We start from the raw sequence: 24,807 nt of genomic DNA on the forward strand, positions 1-24,807 counted from the left end.
TTATGGCGGGTCTGGAGAGCCTGGTGGATGTAGTGTGGTGGTGTGACAAATGCAATGGGGAGAAGGAGAAAGCCGACAGGGAAATGTTGGTTGAAAAGGGGGAAGACATGTGCACGGGATTGTGGGGGACGAAGGAAAAAGGGGATCCTATTCAGAGACAGGAGATAGTGAGGTTAGGAGGAGCAGTGAGGCCTGGGTGGAGGGAGATGCAGGAGTGGATAATGGAAATGCTAAATGGAAGGATTGTGGAAGGAGGAGGAGATAAATCCTGTCAAGAGTGTGACAGATGGAAAAGGGAATTGGAAAGGGACCTAGCTGGGAGGGAGAGGAAAATGGAGGGACTTGTAAATGAAAACAGGAGGGAAGTGGACTCGATGAGGACAGGTTGGGAAAAGTGTGAGAAGGAATTGGGCCAGTAATTTTACAACTTTATTATGTTGTCACCGAGTTCACATTAATGATCATCGAAAAACTCAAAATTAAGGTTTCCAAGTTTCAAACTGTTGCGTAATTCAGCAAGACGTTATTTAAAGCATTAAAGTGAAGACCAACACAAATTTAAGAACACATCGTATTATAAAAATGCGAGAACTATCACATATCAATGTGCTACAAAGAGCGACACACATCATTTAAATTATATAAATAAACCACAGGAATAAATAAAGCATATTTATTCAAGTGTGATTTCATTTTCATCGAATATTACTTCATATACTCCCATAAGAACTCCAATTAATTGAAAACCATGTTGTTACGTTTCAAAATACGTAGCATCAATGCAATGTTTTGGTTCTCAATGTGGGCGTGGCTCGGCAGAATGTTAATACGGCCGCCATATTGGTACATTCCACATAAAAGTTTGTTTGGTTACACATTCGCAGCCATGAACTCTAACTGGTTACTTCTTATATCTGTGACAATGCCGTCGTCCAGGTTCTTGTGTTCGAGACCGGGCGTGGTTCCTAGTGGGAAAACTGGCTCTTAATGAAAATGTGTCCGGGAGAGCGCCAGGCTAGCTCTGTGTCTAACCAAAAGTTGGGTCTGTGGGTGCGTTGCCCCTGCGTGGACCGCTAGGACCGTTGGCGATGGTTGTGGTTGGAGAGATCCCTGGCTGTTAACACATCACAGGCCCTGTGCAGCATAACACGCTGATTCCTGGCTGAGTTAGGGAGACTCAACACAATAACACACACGAATTCGGGTTTTGTACTGTCCGTGACACGTCGCGCACGGAGTGTGCGGAGTGGACGTTTAATCGGTTCGAACAGTTAAAATTACAGTTTACACTTACACGGCGTACATTTGTCGTCCCCAGGCCGTGGCTCCTTCCCGATCCCCGACGTGCGACTACGAATTTAGGTTGTAATTATTTCGGCCGACTAACTCAGTGAGGAGAGGGGTTCGTGCCTACTGTGGCCGGGACCGGGAGCTGGAGAGAGGGGAAGGTGATGAACAGGGCAGGAGTACGGCAGTGGAGATCGAACCAGGAAACGTCCGCTGTTAGCCTACAAGATGTTTTATTTCGTCCTTTTCCCTGAGCGCGCCTGACCCACAACGATGTTACGGGACACGTCCCCTGCCGCGCCGTGAACGAACGCAAATTGCAGGTCATCCACGAAGGTGCACTACTCCGTGACTGAAGATGTCGAACGTGGGAGCTAACCGAAACGACGGTAGCGACGCTAGCAATGCGCGTGGCAGAGGGCCTACGGACTCGCGGAGCGCAGCGATACAGGACCTCCCTTGATGGCAGCCAAGCGGCGACTCCCGACTCCCCGCCCCGCGCGACCGCAGCGCCACGCGAGACGAGGAGGGAGGGAAGGGGGGGAAAGCGGCACGGAGGGTCGCGTGTCCACTGCGGGCCAGGCGCGGCCCCTGTACAAAGCTCTAGTACGGGGAGTTTATAGTTAAGTGGCTGGGTTAAGCCCTACACTGTAAAAAGGGCCGGGGACGCACGGGGAGTTTATTCAACGAAAAATAATTTGATTTAATGACTATAGAGCCAGCAAGAATGTTCAGAGGAGACAAAGGTGATGATTTCCCGTGGAAAGCATGTCCGCCCCGGTCCGCGAGTCGCTCGGTACTGGCATTTGCCTTTGGCGCGAGGGGAGGCTTCAGCGTTCTCTCGCGCCAAAGTTTCTAAAGTTCCGTTATTCGGAAATTATTTCAATAACAAGAGATTGAGAGTGGCTCTAAATTCGTACATTAAATATTAATAATTAATCTAATTTGCAGATACTCTCTAAGAATAAGATTTATTAAGTTTACATAAATTAAGTTTAAATAATAAGAGTCACACCAGAGACTGTTCGTCACTTGTTGACTGCTCCAGTGGCGAGTTATACACAAAAAACGGGGAGGTAATATTTACGTTACACCATACTCTAATTAATTTAGGCTGAATGCCGCAAGGCAGACACTCACAAATGTATTAAAGTAATTTCACACGTGAGTTACCCGGGCACTCATGCGTCGCACTTTCCTTGGGTGGGGTTTTTAATAAAAAGTGGCGTTACTATTAAATTGTGTCTGATTTCTAATGAACTGGGGTCGAGGTGGCTGACTAATTAAGACATGGCCCTTGATTCTACCTGGTCCTCAGCAGCTCGCCTGACTCGGGTGGGCCATGGCTAGAGATGCGTTCCGTTAGCGAGGTCGGATACTGGCGGTTGCAGGTCGGGCTTTGGGATGTCCTTCGACCGGACGACGTCAAAATAAACACTACACATATATAACTTTATGACAAAAGTCACTCTCATAGAATACAAATTTAGGGAAAGCGCTAGAAGACAATGTTAACTTAAAATGTTTATGGATAAAGGTAAATTTAAAATTAAAATGATATCTACAAAAAGGGAGTTAGAAAATGCATCACATACTATTTATGCATATATGGTGACGACGCCCGTTATTGCTCCTCCGTTCGCATTTGTCGCTGTGGCACATCGCAATCTTCAAGGGTGTGCCTAGTGTGAAAATGGACAGCTACCTTGGCGCGGAGTACAACCGCATACCGCCGCCGGGATGTTGATTACCACCGAGTGGCAAAAATTAGAGTTGTTACTCCACATAAGGTTTTTTATAATGATGTAAATGTTGTTGAATGTTTCCACAGAAATATACTTTAATTAAATAATAACCGGTTGTGTCTCTGTACAACTAATTAGGGAACAAAGCTTACGCTTTGACGGACAGTTCATCTCAACTCCTCATCGAGACCAGCCACGTTGTGCTTCGTGGAGCCTTAAATCTTTGTTTAGTAGATCACCTTCAAGCAACAGTGTAAGTTTTCCAAATCTTGTCGCAATTTCTGCGGCTGGTTTTATTCGGCCAGCCTGAACTCCCGATCGCTTAACGTACTGATGTGCACCCATGTGTGGGACTTTTTATTTTATCGTTTTCAGTCTGGGAGAAGATTACAGCCTCTACTTCAACTTATCGTTGTACATTCTGTGGTAGTAAAGACTGGTCCACACCCCACCAAATGCAGTCTCCACTGGCAGAATGCACCCCCGCCCAGAGCACTTACTCAGCAATGATGGACAAAGCCCAATGCCCTATCCAAGAAAAGTGTTTTATGTCGAGTTCATATGTTTTCACATAAAATTATTCTTGTTGTTTTTTGCTCAGTTTGGCACGGAGCGAATTGACACCCTCCTCCACGCTGCTGTCATCTTCCGGTAGTCTCTCTCGTACAGCGGCCCAGGGTCGACACGTTTTCCTGTATGAAAGTAACAACTTTTCATTCAACAAAGTTTCGTCTGTCTGGCAAATATAGTCACTCACCTGAAACCTTGTTCCACATCCCCCTGTGCCACTTGGCTGTCTTTGCAGAACTGGGCCTACCCAGACTGCCTTCAAATTAGAATCTCCATGCCATATGTGTTAGGGTGTACAGTATATGGCACTGGCCAACTCCAACCACAGAACTTGTACTAATGCAGCCGCACACATGCCTGCCTGCCACAAAGAGACAATGTACCTAATGTCAATCCATGGTCAGTGCAAACATCGTCGGGTCACATGTTAATAACTAAACTACAGTAACAAGAGCCAAAAAATTTCCTTGAAACTGCTATTAGAATATACCCGAGTGAATAAAGGGCAATTTTTTTTTTGTTTGTTTTATCATTGCCAAAGTGCAAGTTAAGTGTAAGTATTTTTCGTAATTTCATCTCAAAGCAAAACACGCAAAACCACATATTTTCGTAAAATGCTTAATGTTTTATGTAAGTGCAGTGTTTAATTTGTGATGTAGTATCGTAAAGTAAAATGCAGCGGTTACTGTCTCATGTCCAAAGCAGAACCTTGTAAGTGTGAAACGTGCACACTTGGTATTTACTATCCTGATTCCAATCCTCTAAAAAATTTAGGTTCGACTCAGCAGCTGTTATTTTGATTTACTGTCATTCCTATAGGTTATTAGAGTGCTTTAGAGTGCAGTAAAGCCCAGTGCCTACCCCACAAGTAGGTACCAGTTCCCACTCGCAGAATGCACCCTCTCATCCAAATGCACAAGTCAAGAGCATAATTGTGCAGATATACAAAAACGGGGGCGCGGAAGACTACCATACTGGAAATATACCATTATGACAGTATTCCACCTGGCCTTCTTCGAAAAAGGCGTAAAAGTACCATAACGGAAGACTGCCATAATTTCACAGGACGAGACGGAATTCTGCCATATTTTCTTATACGCTCCAAGGCAAGAGCAGAGCTGCTTTGCTCTCGAAGTAGTGTATAGAATACTCGGTAGGTAGCGCTGTCAACCCTCGAGCTGTTTCTGAGGTTAACTTTAAAGTTTACAGATAGCGCGTCTGTAATAACAAACAACTTCTAGATCGCGGACGAGAAGAAAAACATTTTTTCCAAAAATGTGTTATAAGAAGCAGTGCTGAATTATACGGCATTACTCGTAAAATCGAATTTACATTTTTGCACACTGGAATACTTGAAGTAATTGTAGATCATTATTTAATTAGTGCAAATCCAACGCAAATATTCAAGGATTTTCTTATGTAATGTTTTAATTTTTAGGGTGACAGTACACAAAAAACTCAGATATTAAATTATTTAGGGCGCGGTTACACGGGACCCTGAACTACTTCAGGTGAACATGTTTAAGTAAACACGTTTACAAACGCGAAAGTGTACGGTTACACGGTAGTTGCTGAAAAGTGTGTTCAGCTCTAAAACCGATTGTCTACTGTCAACGAATAACTGTGTTGTTGATCTTCTCTATTTTGTATCCAGAAAACGCGGGATTTTCTCACTTGTTTATACAGCATTATCAGCATAAATGGAATGTGTTTTCATATTGCTCAATATTTTTTTACAAATCGGGAATTTAAACAACATGCACAGTAAAAATTTTTAAACTTTTTTTTTTTTGAGTGAGAGTACCTATCTCAGTTTTAAGAAAATTAAGGTCAGGATCAATTAAAAAAATATAAATAATATAATTACCTGTTGATTTTTTTTTGTTGCATTAGGTAAAATATTCTCGAACTTGTGCCAGGAACACTTTCCATCTTGAATTTCTGCAAAGGACTGTTTATATTCTAAACAGCCAATCAGAGGCTAATGTAGAAGATATGTCGATCTGAACTACTTTGCCAACCTGTTTAAGTTAAATGGGAAATGGCCTCGAACGAAACATGTTCAGACTGTGTGTAACCATAATCAACAGCTGAACATGTTCACCTGAAGTAGTTCAGACTCCCGTGTAACCGCGCCCTTAAAGTCTACAAAATGTGTTTTTAAGATGCTGAAATGCGAGGGAAATATTTTTATGTAGAGTAGTTTTATTGGTACAGGGAAAGCAGCACAGGCGCTCTATGGTCTAGGGGAGACATGGAATGCTGGTGGGCTTTGCACAGGCTTGAGACTTTCAAAAATGAACTTTGTGTAATTTAAGTAAGTATTTTTCTTATTAGGAAATAAAAAAATGTTACTATGCGTAGCATATTATTCTGCTTCATTTAAACTGTCAGATCAAATTGAATTCAGTTTTTCGTGCCTTTTTATCATAATTTAATAAATAAGATTTTACCTACATATTACTTATTATTTTTTAATTGTTATAACCTATATCCCCCAAGGTACTGATACTTATAAATGTCTTAGAGAATGGTAAAATGTAATTATGCGCAGACAATAAAAATATCTGCTTCCATGCAGCTTTTTAAATACGAGTACGCAAACATGAGAAGAGAATATTACTTGTGAGTTAGGACTCTGAAAAATTTCTGGTCCGCTAAGATGGAGTAAAAAATGTTTTTTTTTTAAATTATCATTACTTTAACTATCGCATCCACAACGATAGTATTAATAACATATATTTTAGTTAAAACCTATAAGAAAACATGGTGGTTACAACAGCAAAATGACTGGATTTTTTGGATTTTTGTCTATAAGGGTCATAATAATGCTGGTACGGGATAGGAACTCGACCTTACATACACTAGCGTACTTTAAAAACCTACACTTGATGATACCATCAGATGAAATCAAGATGGTGGTCTCCACTAAATAAGATGGCTGCCTCTGGCAGACAACGATGGTATATATATATTCTTTAAAATAATTTATTATAAATTATATATATATATTATCAATCATATATATATAATTGATAATAAATTATTTTAAAGAATGCGGTGTAACGAAAAATTGTAACAGGGATGAGTGGGGTGTTCGATGACGATGTCATTGTAACAGAGGAGCGGGATGCTAGATGGTTTATTCGTAATGTAGAGGAGTGGGGTGTTCGATGCGTAGGTTTTTTTCTAGAAAACCAAATAACGGATGGATTAGCATAGATTGGCATACGGATTAGCATAGATTGGCATACGGATTAGCATAGATTGGCATACGGATTAGCATTGATTAGCATAGATTGGCATACGGATTAGCATAGATTTGCATACGGATTAGCATAGATTGGCATATGGATTAGCATGGATTAGATGCGTTCATCCAAGATGGCCGCCGATGATGTCATCCAAGAGGTTGGCAACATCGAGGGTCGCAAGGCTAAATGTCAGGGTTGAATATCAAGGTCAAGGTCAAATTTCAAGGTCAAGATCAAAGTTCAAGATCGGCTCCTAGCTCCTGCGCCTGTTCTTGAATCGGTCTTTTCCATCTACTGGATCCCCGATCCCCTTACGGCCTCCGGTGTCCCCATATGAACTATATACACCTACTACTACAATGACACATGCATAAAACAAATAGTTAGTACCATATAAGCACATAGAAAAACAACCAAAAACACAAGACACACCTACACATCAATAACTTTACGACAAAACACGAAACAACACAACACACAGATAAATAAAGATTCATAAGTTCATATTAACTTATTGGTTACTTTGGTTTTCAAAAAAATCTTAAACAGAAACTGAAATGGAGTATACAAAATAAATATGTAGATTATAAAAGTTTTAAATAACATTTTGCTTAATTTTTTACCAATGAATGTTTCTAGATTATTCAAAATTAATTATAATTTTTTTACAAATTTTGTAGTTACTAATGGTTTTAAAAGTGTCACTGATTCTATAATTGCAAGCTGAAATTCTTAATCCAAACCGAGACATTATGTCTGAAGCATCAAAAACGTATATAATAAAATATGTATCACTGATTGAACGTCTAGTAAATAGAACATGCAAATTAAATTTACATAGGAATGTAGCATATTTAAAAGGAATTTAAAAGCCTGAAAGTTTAAAATATTAATTTAAGAATTTTTTCTGCATACTTTCAATTCTATTACAATCAGAATTATTTATTTAATTCTAAATTACGACACAATATTCTACTTCATATATAATCAATTTGAAGAACAAAGTATACAATCAGGTATTGATGCAGAGAAAGTTATAAATTTAATAAGACCTAAGATCTTCAAGTGCGACTAATAGTTAGTGAAAAACAAAAACTTGTCATCCACTATAACTCGAAGGATACCACGGTTAATGTCATTTATTTATATGTGATAATTCTAATTAATTGAATTAGTTTTTTTACTTAATGTTATACAATAAATGCTATCGTAATTCAGAGACTGTTAACTTGAAAACCAGATCTGGACAGCTGAAATATCTTGATGAATAGTTTCACAAAAATATTTCCCAATTATATATATTTTCATCCGCATCTTTTCTTGATCAATTACGATTACAGTTGGAATATCATTTATTAAATATTAAAGAGTATTTGAGATAAACTACTACTTAACGGACATCTAATACCACATATAATACTGTTTGTGTTAAAGACGATCTACCTTATTGAAAACTATGTGGTTTTTCAGAAATAATATTTTTAGGAATAAAATTCATGGATATTTTTTCGTCGAAAACTTCTAAAATACTGTATATCAAAGGTATTGATCAATAGTTTGTAACTAAAATTTAACTGTTAATAATACTTCAAGAAAAATATATACCGATAAATGGTTGAACACACAACATCGGTATACACCTACACACTCGAATATTTTATGTACAAAAGCAAAAAAAAATATTGTAATGTTGTTTGAGCTTTATTTAAAACATGGTGGAATGAAGATGCTACAGTTACTAAGAACTAAAACGCTACAAAACTAAAAAAAAAAAAAAAAAAATTGCAAAACTCCGTTCCCCCGGAGAAACCCCCGGAATGGCCACCGCATGGGGAGCCCAAGAAAAGAAACGGGCTCCCCATTTGGAAGCCACCTGGAAGGTTTTTTTCTGTTCCACCCACCGTTTCTTTGGTAGCCTGACTTGTTACAAGGGATTGTATTCCTACCAGAGAAAATGCCACCATTTTGTCTGGGCAATCCGCCTTGGAAGAGCCGGGGCGCGAACCCGGGACCTACAAGTCACAAGGCAGGCGCTCTACCCCAGAACCAGAGTGGTAGAGCGGATATTTGCAGTCTTCTTAACACTGATATGATGTGACTCCACAGGTTTACTGTAGTTTCGTGTGTCATCAACACGTGTCTAACCTTGTTAACGAACAAATTTATGTGTTTTTATGTGGGTCGTTTAGCATGAATTATGTAATTTCATAAAAGTGAAATATAATTTGTATAACTAGTCTGGCATATTTTTTAGTTGATTTCCTGCAGACATACTTACAGTCTCGCTGTACAATAATTATATAGAAATATAGACTAATAAAATAATACGTAAGAGCTTGCACTGTCGATGGTAAAGTTATTTTGAAATAAATGTTAGATATAAAAAGAGTGTGTTTAGTTAAAATGCTTACAAGCATGAAGTTATTGTATAAAAATTTTATTCATTTGTTTTTAAAACCTCAGAAATGTGAACTCTTTTTACATCACTTTTGGCTTTTTTTTTTTTTTTTTTTTTTTTTACCGTGCTTAATCTGCGTAGCTAATACTGGAAAGCTATTCAAACAACTGTTTACAAATAAGCGTTTTCAAAATTTTAAATCAAGTTCTAAATCTATGATAGTGTTGGAGATGTCAAATTAAATCTTATATTTTCATACTGATATCGCCGGAATTTCTGGTAATGATAGTACTGACCTTAAATCGATCACTTTGTGAAGACTAAGAATTTAGATGACACTAGTTTAGTGAGATTTGATTACTTATTTAGAAATATTCGCATTATTTGAATACAGCTATATATTTTATTGGAACTTGCAGTACTCCTGAGTACAGAATCCTTGGTAATAGCTTACCTAAGGGGTACGCAGGAGCATAAATCAGAGTTTTTGCAGGAGCATAAATGTTTTATTTCATACAATGAAACCCTCAGAAACTTAATTAAATTATCGGGATTATTAAACATGAACTTTTTTTAATACACAACCACAGAAGTTTTTTTTTGTTTAGTATTTGTGCACATCGCAGTGACATCATTATTCAATTAATTTTAATTTTAACAAAAGTTGGAATACGGTGTTTTAAATTGTTTGCTTGGGTGTGAGATGGCTGGGCAGCGAGCTCATCAAACAATTTGGAGCGACTCGTGCAAGCAAGCCTGTCCTGTCTGAGCTTTGTTTCTTTCACACCGTGTCCTAATAATGCTCAAACATCATTAGGCGTTTTAAATGTTTGTCACTGTCATAATATTTACTCTAATGGGGAACAATAACCAAACTCATTTTAACAGGAGCGAAATTCAAAACTTTTTTTTTAATCTGATTATATTTAAACTCACTGTTATAGTTTAAATGTGTGCAGATAAATCTTCTGATAAGCGCTCGCGAAATATCGCATCCCCTTTTGTGTTCTCAGGGCCTAGACAGGAACCTTCTAATAACTAGTCAGATAAAACACCAGTTTATAGATTAGACCTACTAACGCCTAAACAATCAGCGACTAACATTTGCTTTTAAGTAGAGACCGGAAAAATTCGCGAATTCATTTCGCGACAGGCTAAAATACAAATAGTTATACCTCAGTGCTGCCTCTGCTATTGGCTCAAAACTCACCTGGATGACTCTGGGCCAATGAGAAAAAACCCAACCAAATCTTTATCGAATAACAGGCTGCTATGTTGGAACGTCTCACAAGACAGCAGCCAATGAGTGGGTGACATTTGACCGAGTGTACGTAGAACTATGGAGTTCATCCTGGAGGTCATTTAAACCGCGAATTTTTCCGGTCTCTACTCATAAGTAGGGACCGGAAATATTCGCGAATTCATTGACCTCCAGGATAGACCTCCATTATCCTCTGCACCACTCAAGTAAACACGCGTGTTCATTGGGTACTAAATTGTGAGGCGTCTCCACTGGGTAGCTTGTGATTCGACGCTTCATTGGTCGATAGTCTCTCATTGGTCCAGAGAGCCCCAGTTAAACTGCGAGCCAATAGCAGAACCAGCAAAAATGTACACATGTTTGAAATTCAGCCTATCACGAAATTAATACGCGAATTTTTGCAGGTCTCTACTTATAAGTTTTCACACGCGTCGGTTGTCAGGGAATTGTGATTATCGGTCACTAGATTGCATTTCATTTCACCTAGTGACCTGGAGTTAAAACGTTAATTAGAATCACAAGAATTTGTATGCTGCTTATTTATACAAATTCTTTCTAAGATGAAAGACATAATTTACTCATGTCGTTTGAGTATTAGGACTATATGGTCGCGTTTTAACTTATGGTAGTTTTCATACATGTAAACAGAACTACGTGGTCACTTCGTACCTCCTTGCCATTAATTAAAACCCTGGTCCCAGTCCTGTCCGCAGCATGCTGCAGCAATGTTTATTACATCACTTCCACTACATGCGCATATAAATGGCGTCCTGGCATCCTGGTCTCCAATCCCATCTGGACCACCACTGAGACTAGACGCAGATTTATGTATTGAAATCAAAAGTAATGATTATTATTTTTTGCTTTCAAACCTTGTTATTTTCACCTCTTGCAGTAATGGTTGGGTAAACAAAAATTATTTTAAGTATAGTTTTAGTCAATGTTTAGACAGTCAAACAAAAATATGAATTGATTCGATAATGTACCGGTTAGGGAAGTTTTATTTTCTTATTCCAACCCCAGGTTTTTTCAGCCCGTTGCAATAATGGTTTGTATTATCAAAAATTCTTACAGACAAAAGTTTTATACAAAAATTATAAGATTTACAAACAATTTGAAAGGATTCTATTGTGTCCTTACTAAGGGAGTTATGAATTTTATGTTGTCTTCCAACCCTTGTTTTTTCCATCCCTTGCAGTAATAGTTGGTCGTATCAAAAATTATTTATTTCAAAAAAATGTTTTAGATAATATTGATACGGTATACAAACCATTTGAACGGATTTAATAGTGTGCATATTAAGGGATTTTTTTTGTCTTTCAAACCCTCTTAGTTTCTACTCCTTGCAGTAATGGTTGGTCATAAAAAAAATTTGTATGAAAGTTGTAGATAGTATTTTAAAGTTTTACAATAAAAAGAAATGGATTTAATATTTTAAAAGGTATGATTTTTTTTGTATTTTCTACCCCCTGCAGCAATGTTTGACTTATCAAAAATTGTTTCACACAAGTGTTGGATTAAAATTATAAGATTTACAAACAATTCAAACGGATTTGATGGTGTACCTACTAAGTGAGTTATGATTTTTTTTAAATTGTACCTCTCATTTTTTAAACCCCTTGCAGCAATGGTTCGTCTATTAAAAAAAATTCAGACAAAAGTTTTGTATAAAAATAATAAGATTAATACAAAATTTGTACGAATTTGATGTGCCTGCAAAGGGAGTTTTGTTTTTGTCCCCTACCCTTGTTTATTCTACCCCTTGCAGTAATGGTTGGTTGAATGAAAAATTATTTCAGATGAAAGCTTTAGATAATAATTTTATGTGTTATAATAAAATAGTATGGATTCAAAAGTGTACATTATAATATTAATACAAAATCTGCATGAATTCAATGTTGTTTCTATGAAAGGATTTATGATTTTTTTTTCCGTCCAAAGTTATGTTTGGTCATATCAAACATTTTTTCAGACAAAATATTTTGGTATTACTCCTACAAGTGATAATATGTTTAAATGGATGTGATATATTCCATGATATGGGAGTTACTGTGGTTTTTCAGTTTTTTTTTTCAACCTTCCCCCATTTATAACCCTTTTTGTCAGATACTGCCAATTAGTGAACTCTATCAAGATTTACCACTATTAGATTTTATGTATCAGTTTGGAAGTTATTTGTGGAAAACCAAGCACTCGTCACTTTTCAGCAACCATCCACACAATCCACACATTACTAACTGCCTCCACTAGCCAATCAGGGCACCGTGGCTTTGAGAGGCTCTACACATCTGCAATTGGCATGCCTTCTTGACTCTCTCCCTCTTTAATTATTTAAGTTCCACAGCGCAGGACATCCCTATTATTACATGGTCACAATTATTATTAAGGTAAATTTGATAATATGCCATTAACTGTACTTGATATAGGTAGTTAAAGTTCTTTACTTTAATTATTTATTGTGTGACTTCTTGAAAAAGGTGACCATTCGCACAAAAGTGGGGAATAAATTGAGCAGTGTGCTGGCCACTGTCCATCGGACATTCATCTTGGGTTGATTCTGACATGAGTTACCACCCAGCAGAATATCGCTTTCCTCACAGTCTAGCAGGACATCGTTGACTCGAACCATGGAGTGCCTACTTATTCAAGACACGAGGAAAATGCGAAAAGTATATGTACTCGAGAGAAAAAGGTTTTATTGACAGTTAATTTTAATACAGACCTACTTCCCATTTTAACATAATCTTCATTCACTTCTAAGCACTTTTCCAAATGCTGTACCAGTTTCTTTTTAACCCCTCTGCATAGGAGTTCGCCAGCTGGAAATTTAATCAGTTGACAATAGTAATTTTGTAATTATTGCTTGAATTATTGACCCACATTTCATTAAATCAACCAAAATGACACCCTTTTCTTCCCAAAACATGGTAGTCAAAATTTTTAGACTCAATGGAGATTGCTTAAACGTTTTCCAGATGTCTACTAAGCGCATTTAATTAGGCTACACGCACTGCGTATTCGAAGTCCATGAAGCCTATGGCCAAGGCGTCCGTTCCATTCCCAGGCGGCGAACCTCTATGCAGAGGGGTTGAAGAAACTGGTGCAGCATTGCGAAACGTGTTTGTAACTGAATAATGATAATGTGAAAATGAGAAGTAGATATGTAGTAAACTGAAAATGCCAATAAAAACCTTTTTCTAACGAGTTTTTTTTTCTCCATATAACCAAACGGAGCTTACTTTACGAATAGTCCTCCTTCAACTGGTAATGATAGGTTTATGTATTGCCCAAAGTACCTCACGTGGTGTGTTTTTTTTAAGGTTTTTCTGATACAAGACACATATGTTTTATTTAAAGATTTGAATTCTAACACTTAGTCAGGCACATTATATCTTGTCTTTCATATGGTGGGCATTGTCAATCTATGAATCTACGGTCGTGGTATGTAAACACGGTCGGGCTGTGTTCATGCATGGTTTATTAAGGTTGAAGCAGGTTACAGAGGCGGGGAGCAGGGTCACGGCTGCTCGACCCACTGCGGCCAGGTCTGCAGCTCGAGGAACAGCGCCATGCCCGGGCTCTCGGTGGCAGACACCTGGCGCTGCGCCAGCAGCTTGTAGTCGGGGTGCAGCTCGCCCAGGGACACCCCGCACTGCAGCAGCTTCTTCAGCGCCTCCAGCTGCGCCGGCGGGGGCAGCTCCTCTGCAGCAGACACGCCCTCCGCCTTCCACTCTCCGGGACCTGGTGCCTGCCCGCTGGGCAGCCAAGACAACAGCAAGGACGAATACTGGTCTTCTTTTACATGCAGCACAAAAACAGTTCTTGACGTGACAACGTCTAATAAATCGATGAACGCCGGCTGCACGCACGAAAAAGTGTCCCGTAACGCCGTGTCCCGTTACGCTCATTGTTCCGTTACGCTGTGTCCGGTTACGCTCATTGTTCCGTTACGCTGTCGACGAGTGAAATAATAATAGGTTACGTTACAATTGACTAAAAAATTATGGTGATTGATATAATTGATGATATATATTTGATTACAGTTTATTTATATGAAAACTTTTTCATAGTTATATTTAAACTTTATAGCAAAACGCCAGTTTTTAAAATTAATTACAAGTCATCTACACGTGAACTGTTTCGTCGACTGTTTATAAAGTGAAGTGAAAAGTTAATGTGGTTTTCATTGCTTATTACAACAAAAATTTCGGCAGTAAAAGTTAATTATTCGTGCATTTTAAAAATCTGATTACTAGTATAATTTCAAGTATTTATTCTTTTATTATTAAAATAAAAAATGATTCAATTTTATTCATAAAAGTATGCAATCATTTCATCAATATTTTGTTATGACGTAGTCACGTTAAACTATCGTCCGTAAACCGACTTTACAGACAACCAATTTTTTTTTCTTTCTAGAAACGAATATCAATCACAATTTAAACAGCTCACGAGATTACATGATCGCAACGGAACAGAAGTGCTTCGAACTTGAAGAGATATTCCCGGATGAATGACTACTGGGTTGTGGTTTACGATCAGCTGAAGATGGTCGTGGCGTCTGTCTGCCCGTGCCGGGGCGACGGTGGGAAATGTCGCGAAACGAAGGTCGGGTTGGCAATTCCCTCCGCGGCCCCCACGGCAGTGTTGCCAGGCTTACAATCTAGATTGTATTCGTACTACCTGCAATGATTGCCGAAACGTCGCAAGATACGGCCTGCACCCAGAAGCCAAGAAAATACAGACAATGGCCGTGAAAGCCTGCGATCTTTATTAGTTTCTTTATTATTAAAAAAATTGATTGTGTGTAAAGTCGGGTTACGGACGATAGTTTAACGTGACAACGTCATAACAAAACATTGATGAAATGATTGCATACTTTTATGAATAAAATTGAATCATTTTTATTTTAATAATAAAAGAATAAATACTTGCAATTAAACTAGTAATCAGATTTTTAAAATGCAAGAATAATTAACATTTATTGCCGAAATTGTTGTAATAAGCAATGAAAACCACATTAACTTTTCGTTTAAATATAATTATGAACAAGTTTTCATATACATAATCTGTAATCAAATATCTAACATAACCTATCATTACTGCACTCGCCGACAGATGCTACTTTTTTTAATAATAAAAGAATAAATATTTGAAATTATACCTACTAGTAATCAGATTCATTTTCTTACGTACATTTGAAGTAGAAATTATTTCATATTACACATTTATAAACAAAGTTTTAAGTTTTCACTTCTGTCGGTGCGGCGCAAGCGTACAATGAGCGTAACGGGACACAGCGTAACGGGACACTTTTTTTCGTGCGTGCAGCCTGCGTTCATCGATTTATTAGACGTTGTCACGTCAAAAAAAAAAAAAATTATTGGTCCAGCTGCAAGTTGAAATGCGTGTGGCAGTCTCGGGAAGCAATGCACTGACCGCGGAAGTCGCCGATGAGCGAGACGCCGACGGCGCGGGAGTTGTAGCCGCGGGTGTGCGCGCCCACGCGGTGCCAGCCGACGCCCTCGTACACGTTGCCGTCGCCTCCCACCAGGAACCTGCGGCACGGACCCCCTGCCCTCCAGCCCTCCAGTTCCCACGTGCTTCCAGCGTGGAGGCCATTATCATTAGGTATAGGAAACACTATATGCTAGTGTGCGAGCACTCAATTATGTTATTGTGCAAGTATGCTAGCATGGTGCGTAATTTCTACCTTCTCCTGCCGTCAGGGGCGCAACAACTAAATTTCCAAAAGGGGGGGGGGGGCAATATACCTTTCTATAAAGAATCATCGATCCCCCCCCCCCTATTGAAGCGGGGGGTCTGGGGGTCCTCCCCCGGGAAAATTTATATTTCAAGGTGGAAAATGGTGCTATTTAAGCAGTTTTATTATCTAACAATTGATTACACAGCACTTTCTTTGCCCCCGTTTGCCCCCACTTCAAGGTTTCAGAGGGGGGGCAAAATACCCTTACCCCCCCCCCCCCCCCTCCTGTTGTTGCGCCCCTGCCTGCCGTCTTCCTCTCTAACGGTTCCCCAACAACGTAGCCTACCTAACTATTCCCCTCATATGTTCGGAAAATTGCAGCAAAGAAATTTCAACTAAAAAAAATAAATAAATAAACATAAGCAGTGGTGAACGTAGTCGGAAGGGAACGTATCTCCACATCCAAAGCTGGAGGGAAATTTTGGAGAATTATCAATGAAGGTGGTATGTTATTTTGGGTGGTTCAATTTCATTTGTGTGAAAATCCGCGTTGCCTACGGCTTCTACTGTAGGCCCATGTTTCAGTGTTGATGAAAATAGTAATGTACGGTTTTTAAAGAAAGGTGGCGGACCCACATTTATGAACATAAACACATATATAATCACTTTCATAAGAAATATGGGGACATACCAAACGTATTGGTGTACCAAAAATAATTTTATGAAAGTGAAACTACATTGGAATTTATTTGATAAACGAAAAAAAAGTCATAGTAAAACGTAATTTCAAGTTTTAAAAAACCTAAGGATACTGGTATTACACGTAGCGCAGTAGTTATAGTGTATGATTAATAAGCTACTAAAGGATTGTGGTTTAAAACTTAGCAGTGGAAAATGTTGTACTTTTTTAATTACAGATTACTGGGTTATACAAATTCAAACTACTACTTTGCGGAACACCTAATAACATGAAATTGCATTTGCAAATTGGACTGAAGAGTGAAAAATTAATTAAAACACACATATAATAATTGATAATTTTTTTATCATAAGATTGTGTTGGAAAGTATCAAAGGCTTTGCAAATGTTGAAATAAATAGAATATTTTTTTAATATCTGGATGTTATACTGGTGCGCGCGCACGTGTGTGTTAAAGACGATCTTCCTTATTGAAAACTATGTGTTTTTTCAGAAATAATATTTTTAGGAATAAAATTCGTGTACCTATGAATATTTTTTCGTCGAATACTTCTAAAATACTACATAACAAAGGTATTGGTCAATATATTGTGACTAAAATTTAATTGTCAATAATACTTCAAGAACATATATACCGATAAATGGTTGGACACACAACATCGGTATACAACCACACACTGAAATATTTTATGTAGAAAACAAAACAAAAATTAAATGTTTGTTTGAGCTTTATTAATAACATGGTGGAATGATAATGCTACAGTTACTAAAAACTAAAACGCTACAAAACTAAAAAAATATTTTTGCAAAACTCCGTTCCCCCGGAGAAACCCCCGGAATGGCCACCGCATGGGGAGCCCAAGAAAAGAAACGGGCTCCCCATTTGGAAGCCACCTGGAAGGTTTTTTTCTGTTCCACCCACCGTTTCTTTGGTAGTCTGACTTGTTACAAGGGATTGTATTCCTACCAGAGAAAATGCCACCATTTTGTCTGGGCAATCCGCCTTGGAGGAGCCGGGGCGCGAACCCGGGTCCTACAAGTTACAAGGCAGGCGCTCTACCCCAGAACCAGAGTGGTAGAGCGGATACTTGCAGTCTTCTTAACACTGATATGATGTGACTCAACGAGTTTACTGTAGTTTCGTGTGTCCTAAATTTATGTGTTTTTATGTTGGTCGTTTAGCATGAATTATGTAATTTCATAAAAGTGAAATATAATTTGTATAACTAGTGTGGCTTTTTTTAGTTCTTTTCTTGAAAATATTCTTACAGTGCCGCTGTACAATAATTATATAGAAATATAGACTAATAAAATAATACTTAAGAGCTTGCACTGTCGATGGTAAAGTTATTTTGAAATAAATGTTAGCTATAAAAAGAGTGTGTTAGTTATTGTACAAACATTTTATGTAATTGGTTTTATAGCCACTGAAAAGTTAACGTTTTTATATCACTTTTGACTTTTTTTTTTTTTACCGTGCTGAATCTGCGTAGCTAATACTGGAAAGCTATTCAAACAACTGTTTGCAAATAGGCGTTTTCAAAATCTTAAATTAAGTTCTAAATTTATGATAGTTTTGGAGATGTCAAATTAAAACTTACATTTTCATACTGACATCTCCGTAATTTCTGGTAATGATAGTCCTGACCTTAAATCGATCAGTTTCTGAAGACTAAGAATTTATATGACACTAGTTTAGTGAGATTTGCTTACTGTTTGAGAAATATTCACATTATTTGAATACAACTATATTTTATTGGAACTTGCAGTACTCCTGAGTACAGAATTCTTGGTAATAGCTTACCTAAGGGTTACGCAGGAGCATAAATCAGAGTTTAGAAGGAGCATAAATGTTTTATTTTATACAATGAAACCCTCAGATACTTAATTAAATTATCGGGATTATTAAACATGAACTTTTTTGAGTACACAAACTCAGTTTTTTTTTGCATTTGTGCACATCACTATTCAATTATTTGTAATTTTAATTTTAACAAGAGTTGGAATACGTTGTTTTCAATTGTTTGGTTGTGTGTGAGACGGCTGGGCAGCGAGCTCATCAAACTTGTTGGAGCGACTCGTGCAAGCAAGCCTGGCCTGTCTCAGCTTTTTTTTTTTTTTTTTCACACCGTGCGCTAATAATGCTCAAACATTATTACGCGTTTTAAATGTTTAACAATTGTCATAATATTTACTCTAGTGGGGAACAATAACCAAACTAATTTTAACAGGAGCGAAATTCAAAACTTTTTTCAAAAATCCGATTATATTTAAACTCACTGTTATAGTTGAAATGTGTGCAGATATATCTTCTGATTAGCGCTCGCGAAATATCTCATCACCTTTTGTGTTCTCAGGGCCTAGACAGGAACCTTCTAATAACTAGTCAGTTAAAACACTCAGCGACTAACATTTGCTTATAAGTAGAGACCGGAAAAATTCGCGTATTCATTTCGCGACAGGCTAAAATACAAATAGTTATACGTACCTCAGTGCTGCCTCTGCTATTGGCTCAAAACTCACCTGGATGACTCTGGACCAATGAGAAACACCCAACCAAAGCTTTATCGAATAACAGGCTGCTACGTTGGAACGTCTCACAAGACAGCAGCCAATGAGTGGGTGACATTTGACCGAGTGTACGTAGAACTATGGAGTTCATCCTGGAGGTCATTTAACCCGCGAATTTTTCCGGTCTCTACGTATAAGTAGGGACCGGAAAAATTCGCGAATTCAATGACCTCTAGGATAACCTCCATTATCCTCTGCATTTCTCAAGTAAACACGCGTGTTGATTGGGTACTAAATTGTGAGGCGTCTCCACTGGGTAGCTTGTGATTCGACGCTTCATTGGTCGATAGTCTCTCATTGGTCCAGAGAGCCCCATTTAAACTGCGAGCCAATAGCAGAACCAGCAGAATTGTACACATGTTTTTAATTCAGCCTATCACGAAATTAATGCGCGAATTTTTCCGGGTCTCTACTTATAAGTGTTCACTGGAATAAAATTTCGCGTCTGCACGCTTATTTCACTGTTATGCGACCCAGGACAACTTTTGAGCAGGTGTTTATGTATGTGGCAAGGGCGTCGGCAGCCGATGGCCAACCGATGATGGCCTAGGGGGGGGGGGGGGGGGGCAAGTTGTGGGAAAAGTATGTATTTTTTTTGCATTTGGCTACATTTGTTTGAATCTCAATGGCTCTAGGGGGGGGGGGGCAATTGCCGCCCTGCCCCCCACCCCCACCTCGGCGACGCCCTTGGTATGTGGCGAGGAGGCGGGAGCGCACACTCACGACAGGCCGATGTCGTCGTAGTGCAGCGAGTCCATGAAGAAGGCCTGCAGGCCCGCCACCCGCGCGGCGCACGCGGTCACGCTGCTGCAGGCGGGCGTGGCCGTGTGCTGCACGATCACGTACTGCACCGGCACTATGAGGTAGTGCACTGCCAGCGGCTGCCTGGCGCCCCAGCCGGCCCGGCCGATGATGCGCGGGCAGTCGTCTCCGCCTTGTCCCGCTGCCGCGCACAGGGTCGTTACCATCAGGGGCGCAACAACACCGGGGGGGGGGGGGGGGGGGGGGGTGAGGGTATTTCCCCCCCCCCTTCTGAAACCTCGAAGTGGGGGCAAACGGGGGCAAAGAAAATGCTGTTTAATCAATTTTTAGATAATAAAACTGCTTAAATAGCACCATTTTCCACCTTGAAATACAAATTTTCCCGGTGGAGGACCCCCCCACCCCCCACTTCAATAGGGGGGATCGATGATTCTTTATAAAAAGGTATATTGCCCCCCCCCCCCCGCCTCTTCGGAAATTTAGTTGTTGCGCCCCTGGTTACCACAACGCCGAACGTACAATAACGCCGAATGCCAAATTTACCGCAACGCCGACAGCTGGAAAACTGCTGTGTACCACAGCGCCGAAATACAGTAACGCCGAAAAAATGTTGCTGCGGGGATTGTGGGCCACAGGAGCAAAATGAAAAAAACAACTGAATGAATTTGTGTGCTAACCTTACCTAACCTAACCTTTGTGGCAGTCCTGCAATGACATTTTTCGGCGTTAATGTATTTCGGGCGTTGTGGTACACGGAATTTTTCTAGCTGTCGGCGTTGTAGTCAATTTGGCATTCGGCGTTATGGTTTTCGGCGTTATTGTACGTTCGGCGTTGTGGTGCGTCCCCCCTCACACACACATGCACGCACCTCACTGCAGTACCTGCGTGCGTGCAACAACCTGCCGCAGCTGTACCCGTCGAGCACGTCGCTCGTTATACTTCTGCTGACGTCATCTGCTGTCTTTATTCTGTTGACGCTAATACCGCATAAGTACGGATCGCAATTCTCGATGATCAGTGGTGTATCGACGTCTCCCGTAAAAAAAAAAAAAAAAAAGCACCTCCTAACGATTATCTCACTTGCTAATTTTTGTCCAATTCGTAGGGCAAAAATTCCATAGAAAATCTCTCACAAAAAAATAACATTTCTTATGCAAATCATTTGCGAATTGCTGAAACTTCCAAAGAACAAAAATGAAAAAAAAAAATCTTATTTGTTTTATAATTAATTGGTTGTTTTTATGTGCAAATCTTAAAATTAATTAGCACGGAATTAAAAGTAATGTTCCTAAAATTTTAAAAGATTCGAATATAAATTACAGAACTTATTTATTAATACTCGCTTTATACAAATAACTTCCAGAAATGAATCAGAATGCAAAACTATGTATTTTAATAAAACACTTATTAAATTATTTATATTATATATTATACATTACAACAGGGGCGCAACAACTAAATTTCCAAAGGGGGGGGGGGGCAATATACCTTTTTATAAAGAATCATCGATCCCCCCTATTGAAGCGGGGGGTCCGGGGGTTCTCCCCCGGGAAAATTAGTATTTCAAGGTGGAAAATGGTGCTATTTAAGCAGTTTTATTATCTAAAAATTGATTACACAGCACTTTATTTGCCCCCGTTTGCCCCCACTTCAAGGTTTCAGAGGTAGGGCAAAATACCCTTGCCCCCCCCCCCCCCCCCCCTGTTGTTGCGCCCTTGAATTACAACTTCACAACGTATTTATAACGTATTAGAAAAGCCAACACGACAATGCGTCGCGCTGTTCAAGAACACTGTTAGCGGAAAGAATGGTAAACAGCTCTTTCTTCTATCTCCCTTTCTCTCTCTTTTCAAACGACGTGGAAACGTTTTCGCTCGCTGACACGCTGCAGCACGGGCGCCAACTGTAGGCCGCGCCGCACGCTTCTCCCTACTTCCTGTTTCACATATCCGTCGCATTCACGAAATTACGCCCACCAAATGCCGTATACCGCGTGCTAAGACTTCACACATAAATACAAGAATGCTGTCTATCACTGTTCTTAACCTCTTCACCTGCCGCAGCTTGCAGTGCAAGTTTCGTATCGAGATTTGTGCCTTTTCAACAAAGAACAAAGGATGTTTTTTTTTTTTTTTTTGGACAAGTGGCTGCCGTTGCTGTCACGGCTGTTGCTGCCCGTCTGATCCAATCAATTATTTATTCACGTGCGATTACAAAATATAAACTTTTAAACAACTTCATAAAAAATGGGTTAATTTAGAAGAGTCTTTAAAGCTTGCTTCATACAAGTGGATGCTGAGAGTAGTAGATAAATGCCGGTTCTGGGACAGTGTTCAAGGTGAGATGCAGATAAGTGAACAGCCGCCATCTTGCTGCCGGTTTAACCTCGACCTTTGACACTGACCTCAGATGTTCTTGAAATGTGACATTTCGACGGAAATATGATACTCCGAGTGAAATCTGAAACCTTGATTACATATTTACCTAAAAACTCAAAAATAACACTAATAATTAAATAAACAAATAAAATGAATTTCATACGCCACCGAGTCCGTAGTAGGTACTCGTTATTTCCCGACGAGGTCAATCTAAACACATTAAAAATTAATAAAATATTTTAATTTACAAAAAGGACTTTTACCATCGAGTTTGGGATTCTCCATTAGAAACCTACGAGGAAAATTTAATAATATAATATCACATTCATGATGTCCACCAACAGACTGACCCCCATCACTTTCACGAAGGCATATATGGACATACAACAAACCCCCTTCTTTATTAAACAATATCTTTCAATCCCCCTCTCGCAATAATTCCTTAATTTATGTTGGCTGCTACCCTTACATACCAGATACCAACTAGCCAATGAATTCGTCTAGTACTAAAACACACGAAGATTTTTCTCAATCACTCATGCTTTCATTAAAACTTACTTTAGAGTTGATATAACACTAGAAATTTTTTGAGGAACCTGCCGGCGGATTTAAAGTTGTCTCAAATTTATTTAGTTATAAAAAAAGTAATTTGTTTGGAAATTACTACATGGGCAAAATTATACATCTCAGTAATATTTAATACAGAAATGTGTCGTTACTGTTTGTCTGATAGAGATGAAAATGAGTAAGTCTGAGTGTGAGTCCAAGTCTTAACTTATTTCTGCGCAAGTACAATTTTTCGGCGTAGCTCGATCTAACGAGGAGCCTGTACTGTTCCGATTTCCGTTTTGTCTTCTCGTCGTGATCGGCTCTTGCACGGAATGGCAGAACCGCCCAAGCCAGAATAATTTATTTATTTGACATATGAATTTGTAAATATTACAAGGCCAGTATCTGACGTATTAATGACATGTTTTTTAACTGCATCATTTCTTTGTACGATAGCCAGGGGTGGTCTTAGACTTTGCGGGGCCCTGGGCCCATTTACTTTCTAGGGGCCGTAATATCTTAGACAGGGGCTTTACAGGGAGCTCGGGAAGACGGAAGGAATAGCATCCAGAGAAAAGGACGATCGAAGGCTCTACCCTGGAACAATTGAAAACGTAAACTCATTGAAACATTTATAAACCAACCTGAAACTTCAATTTCGATTATGGTTTTGTTAACTAGGCTTAAGAATTTCAAACATTCTTTCATGATAAATTATATTCGGGTTCGTTTTTTAAAATGCTAACGATCAAACTTTGTTGAAATCGCGACATTACACGAAGCAGTAAAATATTTGAAAGTTTTTTTTTTCTAATACGAAATCATGAAAACCGAATTGAAACTGAAAGGTATTGCCGACCCTGACAGCCCCTGCTGAGAGGTCATCCTGCAGACGCCCTGCGCAGGCGGTGCAACTCAATAGGCGGAATATGGCCACGACAAAAACCGTGCGCTTAGGAAATTTAAGTTTTAAATATAAAGAAAACATAGAAATTTCGTAAACATTATAACTTCACATTCGTGCGACAGGTGGTGAAACTGATGTGGTGGTGATAATATTAGTCATTTGCGTATTTTAAAAACTTTTGTTTATTAAATTTACTTTTGAAATCTCTGAAATGTGTCCACGCAGAGGACTATTTTTTTCAATTGTTGAATGTTTAATTTTAATTAAACACGTTTCTCTCAAAACCTGCACGCATTGATGGCGGCCATACATGTTTGTGCGCCTGTTCACAATGACGCAGTACGTATTTTGTTTCGCATCGCGTCCACACGTCATGTGATTCCAGAGCTGAGGACCGAGAGACGAGCCAACTTACCGACCGCTACCGCAATCACCAGGCACGCACACAGCAGCAGGCAGCGACCTCGCTGGCCCATGGCTACCGTCGCTACTGGCTTACCTTGGCTACTGCCCGAGGTACTACACTACTGCCAACCAGCACAGAATAAACAAACGTTTATTCCGTGACGCCAGCGTGGACGCGTGGTGCGGCCTCCCGCCGCTTCCGGCGCTGCGGTCAGTGTTGCCAACCACAGTACACACATTTCCGGTACAAGAAATTCTCTGTTCGGGTGTCACTCAAGTACATACGAAAAAAAAAACGATGAAAACAAAATAT

At 39.3% G+C, this 24,807-nt stretch overlaps 1 protein-coding gene across 2 annotated transcripts; it reads right to left on the reverse strand.

Annotated features, from left to right (window-relative positions):
* Window positions 1–13,922: 13,922 nt before the first annotated feature.
* On the reverse strand, window positions 13,923–24,702 carry LOC134532574 (peptidoglycan-recognition protein 2-like). 2 transcript variants are annotated; one of them, XM_063369109.1, is made up of 4 exons: window positions 24,505–24,665; window positions 20,216–20,435; window positions 15,955–16,089; window positions 13,923–14,217 (listed from the first exon to the last, which is right to left on the reverse strand). In XM_063369109.1, the coding sequence occupies exons 1-4, from the start codon at window positions 24,563–24,565 to the stop codon at window positions 13,938–13,940; spliced, it is 696 nt and encodes a 231-aa protein (XP_063225179.1). In that variant the 5' UTR covers window positions 24,566–24,665; the 3' UTR covers window positions 13,923–13,937. The 2 variants fall into 2 exon arrangements, with proteins under 2 accessions (XP_063225179.1, XP_063225181.1); XM_063369111.1 differs by having other exon boundaries at window positions 13,976–14,217; window positions 15,955–16,073; window positions 24,505–24,702.
* Between the last annotated feature and the right edge of the window lie 105 nt (window positions 24,703–24,807).

Source organism: Bacillus rossius, chromosome 6 (assembly GCF_032445375.1).
Source record: "Bacillus rossius redtenbacheri isolate Brsri chromosome 6, Brsri_v3, whole genome shotgun sequence".
NCBI classification, from domain to species: Eukaryota; Metazoa; Arthropoda; class Insecta; order Phasmatodea; family Bacillidae; genus Bacillus; species Bacillus rossius.